Source organism: Etheostoma cragini, chromosome 9 (genome assembly GCF_013103735.1).
Source record: "Etheostoma cragini isolate CJK2018 chromosome 9, CSU_Ecrag_1.0, whole genome shotgun sequence".
Taxonomy (NCBI): domain Eukaryota; kingdom Metazoa; phylum Chordata; class Actinopteri; order Perciformes; family Percidae; genus Etheostoma; species Etheostoma cragini.
Genome location: NC_048415.1, coordinates 1,495,732 through 1,505,790, shown reverse-complemented (window position 1 = coordinate 1,505,790; position 10,059 = coordinate 1,495,732). Strand labels below are relative to the sequence as shown.

Sequence of the window (10,059 nt, the reverse complement as noted above, 5' to 3'; positions counted from 1 at the left end):
AGTAAAGGATTATTATATACTGAAGAGAACTCAGGGTATGTTTCATGCTGTATGTGCCTGGCTTTAATGGCTTTATCCCGTTAATAAAGGTTGGAGCTGTGTGATTGACGCGTCTGCCGCTCTCTGTCCCTGAGTCTCGGTCTCCAGGGAATCCCGACTGCATCACCTGCCTTCTTGGCTCAGAGAAACACATCTGGAGCAAACTCAATCCCCAGACTTGTTGTCAAGATCATAGGCACCAAACAAGTCGAGCAGTTAACTGAGGATCGAGACGAGCGATAGTAGTGAGGATAAGGCCAAAAAAAGAGGGACATTTGGAGGAATTTCCAGCGGCACTGGAGCCCAGAAGTGAACGATTGAAGAGCTTAACCCAACAGAAACCGAAGGAAAAGAAGTGCCGTAGTTCATTTAAATGTAGTGCAAAAATGTAGAAAGTGTCACACACTGAACTACTGGATTATTATGACCATTCAAGCCATATTCATCTCGTTTTACATGTACATGTAAATCTTTGGAGTAAGCGGATCAATGTAGTCGAGAAAAAGCACAATATTTGTTTCTGAAATGTAGAGAAAGAAAAGTAAAAGTCTAAAATGGAAATATTCAAGAAAAGCAACAAAGTTTAATACGTAAAATACAAAAAATATTGCTCAGTATTTGTTTGAATTGAGATAATTACCTCAGAAATTCTGAAATAATTTAAAGAACCCGTTGCATTTCTTTTTTGACAGAGACGTACTTCATCATCCCTGTGTTGCCTTCAGGGCCCTTCCAGGAGCGTTAATATAGCAGACTCACTTCACTGATGGCACGTCTTCTCTTCTCTTCAGGTTCCTGACAGGCTGTGTGTGACAGCGCCCCCCGGTGATCGCTCCAGGTCCTACATCCACCCAAAGACTCACCACAGCCCTGATCCTAGAGCAGCTGAAGGACTGCTGACAACACAACAGGTTCTTCTGTAAAATATAACCCAAAAATACAGCCTTTAAATAACACTTTATTACAGAGAAATGGTCATGAGTGACTCATTGTTGCCAACATGTAGAAATAAGCTAATAAAACCTACCTCACATGCAGATTCTGACCTTCTGTAGCTCCCACGCCAAGCACAAGTATATATAGTATGTATTCTATCTATTTCTTTATTGGGACATCAGCAGTCGAGGAAGAGCTGTGGAGGAAGAGCTGTGCAGGAAGAGCTGTGGAGGAAGATCTGGCAATGCGAGACTAAATGTCGTGCAAAAGGAATTGTTAGTTTTAGACTCTAGATGTGCTCCTAATGTGATTCATCCTAGTAGAAGCTCGGATGGAACCTGGGAGAACTTATAAAAACAAAACAAGCTTTATTTAAATTTTAGAGCTTCTATTAAACACAAGCGCACGTATAATATAAGATGCCGACTTGGTCGGAAAGAGGCTTAGAAAAACCACACAGGATCATTCAGTGATTCAGGATCATTCAAACATGGAACTCAACACATGAAAACACACAACACATTAAAAGTTGTTTGCTTTTTTTGCTTTATTTTTTTGAAGCCTTATTTTTTTTTATGTTTAAGATCTTTTTCCCTTTTTTCTTGCTAACCCTGTTTTCGGCACTACATACTTAGGGTGACATGTTAGGTTGTTTTTAAAACGTCTATTCAAAGCCTTTATCTTGTGGCAAGCAAAGTATGAATACAGCTAATAAAAATAAAGGTTTATATTTTTCCTCCTTACTTTACACATAAAATAAAAACACTTTTTTGGACCCCCTCAAAAATGGGGGTATTAAAATATTTGACATTTGTATCACAAATCAATGTAATGAGACAGGAAATAAAAACATAAAAACTGTACAAAAATGAGCAAAAAAAATTAATTTTTTTTAAAAATCCTTGTGATCAAATGATGCAAAGAGTACATAATTTTGCTTTGTTATGTTACTGACCATGGATCTGATTAAAAGAGATGCACTTCTTGATTTTCACTTCTTCTGTTGGATGAAATTTAGATTGACTTGATGTCGGACGTGGGGGACCAGTGGGAAGTTTGGATTCGGATGCACCACAGACCCTGATGAAAGAAGCAAAAACAGTCAGTGCAAAGGAACTTGAGATTAGCAATTTATCTCTGCAGTAATAAAAAAAAAAAAAAAGGTTTATCATGCCTGACCTGGGCCCACGAAGGGTTTTCCAGGCTGGTAGCGACCGTTGCCCTGCTGGATGAAGTTCTGGGGCATGCGGTAGGACCAGGATGGAGACAGGGCGTACTGTGGGGTTTTATTGTGCTCCCATAACCGCGAGCCTTGGCTCAGGCCTACAAACTGGGCCGGGTGGCCGGACTCTGTAGAGACGAGATCAAAGCACACTTAACATCTCACAAAAAGAAGGAGAGGCAAAGTTCAATCAAATCTAAAAATAAGGGTTATATCCCAGTTTGTGTAGGACGGGGCATCGAGAACCAGCTCCAAACTTAATGGTTTCCATTGAATAACCATTGAATCTAAATAAAAACTTTCCTCTTATCTGTGAAATAAGCATGTGACCCGTTTCAACTCCAGCACTCAAGTAACTGGAATCGAAAGGAAAAATCTGAAATGTTTAAACCAAAACGATGCCCAACCCTACGTTTGTGTAAACCAACCAATGACCCACATCCCAATGCATCTTACTTTATGGAACTCTTTACTCTCTAAAAAGATCTTGTTTTATATATTTTAAAGAGCAACCCCCGTTTTAAGGTCATTTTTCCTTCACATTCTCAAAAAATGCATCAGGGATGTCACGCCCAATCTTACAACTGCAAACAAGATCGACGTGTGGAACAATGGAAATTACAAAACTATCGCTATTAAGAGGGCAATTTAGTTTCTTTCTCAGATGTTGTTTACCATTGCAGATGTCCAAATACCATTGTTTGGACATCTTTAAATCTTCAGATTGACTATGACATCGGGATGAGTGCAGACGATGGTGTGTAATACAGGGTACCCCAGGATTCTCCAAATTAAATGTAAAGTTAGACTTCTTAAGACCTTTTTAATAACTCAGGATTAAATGTAATGCCAACTTTATAGCTTTGCAATAAAAAAAAAAATCAGTGTGGATTACCAAGTAACAATGTGAATTAATAAAAAAAACGAATACCTAAAAAATAGAGGAATAGGGTATTTTTCAATAACTTTGAATGCACCACAAGGCTTTGTTTTGTTTGTTTTTCCAAGAACGGGGAAATCCTCTACAGTGAAAAACAGACATTCTTTACACGTTTAGCTGTCAGCATTTTAACGGTTTAATCCAGCTGCTAGCCACCGGTAGGCTAACGTTAGCTGCTATCGAGTGAAGTGCTCACTAGCGTCACGTGCAGCGATGCTTCTGTCGCCTCGACGTCTGTTTGACCCAGATCATAGTGAACGGGATAGAGTCGGAGACCAAAATCCTTTCATGGTCTAAACGACAGGAAGACAGAAATACAGAATCACACACACAGAAGGTGCCACCAAAGTTCACCCAGTGAATACCTGACTTGACCACGGTGCCGTTGCCCATGAGTGCCCCAGGTTGTGCCAAGTGGTTGTGCCAGTGTGCTTCCCGACCCGGCCCGACGCCCAGCTGTCTCCCCGCCGGCTGGGCGAAGATTATGCTGGGGTCGTTCAGGTTCATGGGGCTGGGGTTGCCCCCTGAGCCTGTGGGACTCCCGTTCCCTGACGCCGAACGCAGGGCAAATTTCAGGCCGGGCGGGGAGGGGGCGCCGGGAGAGGACGTAGTGAGGACTGGTCCGTGTATGGGCCAGGAGGTGGAAGGGATGTGGACAGGGTGGTGGGGCTGTCCCTGGGACTGGTGAGAGGTAAGAAGCCCCAGTGCGGTGAGCGCCCCCGGGTGGTACTGGCCTGGATGGGACGTGGGGAAGCTGAAAAGAGGCAGGGGGACCTGGGGGTGAACCGGCTGCTTCTGGGGACCCGCAGAGCTGGTCTTAATGTGAGAGGGCTGAGGGGAACTGGAGGACTGGGAGGAACTCTGAGGGACTGCTGTAGGCTGCGGGGAGTAGGGCGGAGTCTGCCGACTGTCAGACTATTAAAAGAAGAAAGAAAGTGGTCGAATTTCAGATCAAAGTCACACTTTTATTTAGATATTCAAATAATTCAACTGGGAAAATTGTATTTCATTCAAATGTTTTGCAACAACAACAACAGGAGTTTAACAAAGTTATCCCAAATTAGTTTTGATTTTAGTTGCCCACATTTCAAGCTAGTAGTAATGAGACTGTTTATTACTATTTAATTAATTTAGAGACTCTCAATTGGGATAAGCTATTGTTTTGGGCTCCTACATTCAAAATCCAAAAATATTAAAACAAAATAATTATGAGTTGCTAACAATAACAAAGAAAAGGTTTTAAACCAGACAGCCAGTCTATAGAGGGCTGGTGTGATATAATCTATGAAATCTTTGTAAGGGAAATAATCACCTTTCATGCAGGAGGCTTTGGGAAAGAAACGTGAGGAAAATTGAAAGTTGATTACTGAAACGCCCTTCCTTTGTTTTGTTCTTTAATAACATTGTTAAAAGCTGAAAATATGGGTCCTTATATAAAAGTATCTATCTAAGGATGACAGCAAACTGCTCTTGGTAATGGATTCCAAATAATAGGAAAAGAGAAGTGTGGACTGAAGAAACCAGTTTGGACAGATAGTCTAGCTAGCTGTCTGGATTTACCCTGCAGAGATCTGAGGACCAGGTAACAATAGTCCTCAGGTTGGATAGATAGTCTAGCTAGCTGTCTGGATTTACCCTGCAGAGACCTGGCACCTGAACAATCCCGGAAATGATTCGTTGTGGATGAAGACTAACCCCAGTGTGATGTCTCTTGTACTTACACATTCAGAGGGCTGTCTGGTCCGTCCAGGACAGTCTGCAACTGTCTGCGGAATGGGGATGGACTGGGAGCTCACCATAGTTCGTACCATGTGAGGAGCTGGGGAAGAATAAGAAGACATGTAAGCGGTTTTATTTTCACACCCTGATGGTCTGGCTGTGTCAAGAGAGTCAATCTCAGTCCTTGTTTTCAAACACTCACGGGTGAAAAGGTAAAAATTGTATCTGCTTGTTGTTTAGAGGCCATTTTTGGGGCTTAAAAACACAAAAACTGAAACCACCGTCCACAGTGGAAATCTTAAAAAACGCTCCACCGTTGCATTCCCGTCTAAAGCATAAAAACGCACTGTGTGTGTGTGTGTGTGTGTGTGTGTGTGTGTGTGTGTGTGTGTGTGTGTGTGTGTGTGTGTATTGTTTGGAGCAGTAACTCCACCTCCTTGTCCTGCCAGACAAAATTGTCAGCTTTTGTTGTTCGCTTTGCACTTCTAGGGAGAGAAGTAGAAGGAAGGTGATGGTGGTGTTGTGTGGCAATGCTTCACAACACCACCTAGCCGCCTGGTGTGCATACAAGATCACACACTTTTGGGTCACCACATGGATGCAGATCCCCCCCATCCCCCCACCAAATGCTCGTCTAAAAGCGGGATAAGTAGTGAGAACGCACTGCCACTTTGTGTTTGCTCTGCAGATCGTTTCTGAATAAACATAGCCTAAGATTACAGAGTCCCTCTAAATAATTTAAAAATATGAGTATATGTGTGAATATATATATGAATATATGTGGTATACCTGGTGCTCCAATGGTCCTCTGTTTGAGGTGGCGGTACTCGGGACAGTCCCTCCGTACGTGACCCATGTCCCCACACTGGAAACAACGTCTGTCCTTCGGCTCCCGATCATCCTCTTTAACGTCCTCATCTTTGTCGTTTTCCTTCTTCTTCATCCTGGTAGAGGAAATAGGAAAAACGTTCAGGACACGACAAGAAGGGACGTATTAACACAGTACAACTGTATTAATGAGAAAAATAAGAATGGTTCTCACTCTACTATAAATACAAAAAAAACTGTTGTCCTCTATTGTTAGAAAATCCACCAAAGACCTCTCAAGACTTGAAAACATAACTGGAAAGGTGCAGTAGACTTTAAAGCAACACTAAAGCCCTTTCCCCCTACATTACATACAGGAAGTTTGCCAGATAGCGTAGCGGATTTGTAGTTTGAATGAGACATTAAAACAGCGGTAATAGACATATCCGCTTGCAACACGTAGGGGGACCGAAGCGGAAAAGTGCTTTAGTATTGCTTTACATACAGATTAGTAAAGTGACTTTCTCCTAAGTAACTCTTTGGTAAGTATTGAGCCTACTCTTTAGTCAGAAGCCATCCATCTGAACATTACATATATTTCTGCACATAAATATGTAACTGTTGTCATAGCAGCCATTCTTTTACCTTCTCATGTTTATGACTACATTAAAATTGTTCTCCTAATACGTTAAATGTATAAACAGCAGAAATGTTGACAGTGATTTTTTAACTTAAGCGAGAAAACAAACCAGTAGACATTTTATGAATTTATAACATATTACTTCCCAGTAGTTTCTTTAATTTATTCTACCAACGCAAGAGAAATATTTCCAAGAATAAAAGGGGGACAACCTGCGTCTCTTTGGACAGTCCTTCATGTAATGTCCGATCTTCCCGCAGATCCTGCAGCACCTGTCGTTGGGCGCCAACTCGCCGTCTGTCAACACCTTTGAGTCAAAGAAGTAGTCCTGCAGCAGAAGGTCAACAGAAGATAGTTTAGAAAAGTTCCTCAAGAGACAGAGCAAGCAGCATTCAAATATTTAACCTTTCCATTTACGAGAGTCACAGTGACGTACCACTTCAGTGCCTGGGATGGGGAAGAATGGAGTCCCAAACAACTTCCTACCATTTATAAAGGCCTTCATGATGAAGTTCGTCACTAGCAAAGGAAACAAAGAAGGAACGTTTACAAATGCTTCCTCAAATGTCAGCCATGAACAAAAAGGCTGAACTGACAGACCAAATGTCTGTAGTACAGAAAGAAACCACCTTTGACCGGAGAACAACAATCCCACACATTTTTATGTTCTTTTATATAAAAAAAGTTTTTTTTAAGAATTTGATTGACCAGAAACATCTGACCCATCACTCACTTTTGCGAGAAACTCCAGCACCAAGATTATGATTCAAATCAAAGGGATCTGAGGAGAAAGAACAGATGAGTGAGTAAAAAGGAAGATACCAGCTGTGATGTTAAGAAGCAGTTAAAGACGGGAGGGATACGCACCTTCGATAGCGATGCATTTACTGGTCCACTGTTTCTCAAAGGTGGTGAGGCGTTTCCTTTGGCGGATGCTGATGACGTGCTCTTTAAAGTCAAATTCCTCTGTGTAAAAGCGCAGGAGTCCCAACCACAGCTCTCCCACCGACTCGGTGTTCGGCTGCAGCTCTGAGAGAAGCCGACGCTGTGCAGAAGAAACACACTTACACGTAATATCTATTGAATGCTGAAATAGTAGAAGATGTGTGACAGGAGCAACAGCAGATTTAAGACTACGTTCAGATAACGTCAAATGATGCACTGCCATCCCTAGTTTGGGAGACCCTGAGAAGTTTAAGTTAAGTCCTTTTTTTTTTTTTTTTATTAAACTCACCAATTCATCAAGGTCATCACAAAAGAAAGCATTCCAGCCATCTACCATCCGCTCGGGGACAGTGTTCCCATCAAAGATCTGAAAAGACACCATACAGACATCTTGTTTCATTCTAATCCAAGCAGGTAAGCACTTCAATTTCCAGGTTTATTTAAGTTCTTTTGAGTTTAAAGGCTATGGCCATTAATGAGAGACCGGTACCTCCTGCAGGACGGGAATGACTGGCGGCTGCCTCTGCTGCAGGAAGTAAAGCACCATGAGGATGTACGCATACGATGAGAGGCTTCCTCTGGACGCGTCCCCAATGTCGCAGCGCTGTGAGCACAGAGGGACGCTAGTTACACAAATATGAGACATTTTTTGCTAAAGGCCGATTTGGGCTTCCACGTTACATTGATGCCGTGGCTAGGTAAGTAGGTGCATGGAGACACGGACCCTACGCCGTTGCCTCACAGGTACCTCAAAAAATACACAACACGTCCTGGCAACGCACGCCGCTCGGCCGTGGCTTGGTAACGTATTTACCGCTACTCGCTCTGATGCTTCCTCTACAACACGCACGCACACACGCAAAATTCAGATGCACCAATCAGGGCCAGGGGGTGTCTAACTGCATGTAAATAACGGATCAGGCATATGCCTTTCATAGCGTCCTCCGCTCCCCTCGCCAACCGTAATAGTATTAATATTTCAATATTTTCCTGTCCTGGATCTTCACAATCCTCCTTAAAGCACCTTTAAAGGTAAGCAAAAGACGTACCATGGAATATAGATGACATCTTTGACACAAATGAAAAAGCCGTTTTAATAAAAGGTTTAAAATAGTTCAAATACGAGTGACTTTAGGTAACATAGACCCAATAAGGTCCGTCAGGTTGCACAATTAGATCGTTCCCTCTTGCTTTAACCTGCATGCATTCTACTTATTCTGGACGTATTTCTCTCTAGGTTTGCATAAATTAATATAAATTTCTTTAAAAAATCATTAATAAATTATTATTTAAAAAATTACTTTAAAAAAAAGTTATTTTTGAAAGTTATATTACACCTTGTGATGCTGTAGCTGTATGTTATACCTTTACTTGTTTTGTAATTTACATGCATCTGATTTATCACTGACATTTATGAGAGCTAACTTACTTACTTAATGTTGCCAGGAAAGCTACTGGCTAAACAATCAAGTTTTAATGCTGCACACACATTTAGTAAACCACTAGTTAGTAGCAACATTATTAAGAACTTTACACATGCATGTAGTAATAAGTTTAAAATGATTATTGTTATTGTATATTACAGGCAGCATTCTTCAAAGTCTATTCAGACGGACGAGCTTCTAACAAACCCCTTGAAGGAAGAACTAGAACAGAGGACTGCAAACTGAACCGTCCAAAAGCAATCAGGAAAGGGTCACTGTACCAGTTTGTCAACTTTCCCATACCTTAGCAAAGACCTTCATCGTGTATCCCAGAAATTGCACACGTGGATCCAGGGCTGCATACGTAGCCAGCATTCTGGTGTTGTGTTGAGCCTACAGGGATGACCCGTCCAAATGAATTCATACAGCACTTTTAATAAAAAGGCATGTCTGAGCACTTTGTAGAACAGGAAAGGAAAGTCTTGGTTCACTCACCAGCGTGTTATAAAGGCTAATATCTCCCTCTAAACCACTCTGTCTGTGTTCAAACTTCACAATAGGCACTTTAGCTGTTGTGATAGGCAAGATGTTCCTCAAACCTGTGATGTTCAGAAAATGGGACATCCCAACCAGTCAGATTCAGTCCTTGACACATTGAAATATCACTGAGTCACAAAGAGTTTGTAAAACGTTAACTCACCTGTATGCTTCTTTAGCACTTTTGCAAGGCCTTCAATGATCTCTTTGCAGTTCAGCCTCTGTTCAGACAGATCAAAACTTACATGTAACAGGGGAAGAATATGAGGGTCACATCTCTAACCCCGCTCAAGAAGCGTGAGTTGCATTAAATGACAGCGTGTGTGTATTTAGTCAGCCTACCTCTGCAGTCTCATGGCCCTCCAGAGTCATGCAGATGTCGAGGTCACTGTCTCGGAAGCCGAAGCCGTTCTTGGACGAGCCAAACAAGCAGAGCTGAGCTTTATCTGTGCATCCAGACACAAAAGAGATTGTCATTTCGATCCAAATGGAAAAACAGACATTCTGTATCCTCAGACATTCTCATAAGAAAAAATGAGTTTCTCAAATAGTAGCCAGTCTGTTTAAAATCTATGCAAAGTAAAAATGTGCAGCTGTAGTCTGGACAATGACAAAAAAACATCAGAATTTGATCTTCCTATAGCTCTCTCTTTCCTCTTTCTGTTGCAAGTGCAGAATAGCCAATAGGAACGCTCTCTCTCTCTCTCTTTCTATCTGAAGTGATTGACCAAAGTCTCCCGCCACAGGCTAGATTTACCAAAGCCTCAAAATAGAGCCTGGAGGAAGTGCAGAAGTCTACTCTAGTAGACAGAGAGAGAGAGAGAGAGAGAGAGAGAGAGAGAGAGAGAGA

At 41.9% G+C, this 10,059-nt stretch overlaps 1 protein-coding gene across 3 annotated transcripts in view; it reads right to left on the bottom strand.

Annotated features, from left to right (window-relative positions):
- Positions 1-1,520: 1,520 nt before the first annotated feature.
- Positions 1,521-10,059, bottom strand: part of tut4 (terminal uridylyl transferase 4) — a 21,556-nt gene continuing 13,017 nt past the window's right edge. For all 3 annotated transcript variants that reach the window (XM_034880496.1, XM_034880497.1, XM_034880498.1), the window contains exons 16-30: positions 9,552-9,655; positions 9,373-9,430; positions 9,168-9,271; positions 8,976-9,065; positions 7,739-7,852; positions 7,538-7,615; positions 7,171-7,348; positions 7,037-7,084; positions 6,740-6,822; positions 6,516-6,631; positions 5,646-5,800; positions 4,859-4,956; positions 3,503-4,052; positions 2,155-2,325; positions 1,521-2,055 (exon numbers count right to left, since the gene is read on the bottom strand). In XM_034880496.1, coding sequence (XP_034736387.1) covers positions 1,967-2,055; positions 2,155-2,325; positions 3,503-4,052; positions 4,859-4,956; positions 5,646-5,800; positions 6,516-6,631; positions 6,740-6,822; positions 7,037-7,084; positions 7,171-7,348; positions 7,538-7,615; positions 7,739-7,852; positions 8,976-9,065; positions 9,168-9,271; positions 9,373-9,430; positions 9,552-9,655 — 2,036 coding nt within the window. In that variant the 3' untranslated portion in view covers positions 1,521-1,966. The remainder of the gene's footprint in view (positions 2,056-2,154; positions 2,326-3,502; positions 4,053-4,858; positions 4,957-5,645; positions 5,801-6,515; positions 6,632-6,739; positions 6,823-7,036; positions 7,085-7,170; positions 7,349-7,537; positions 7,616-7,738; positions 7,853-8,975; positions 9,066-9,167; positions 9,272-9,372; positions 9,431-9,551; positions 9,656-10,059) is intronic.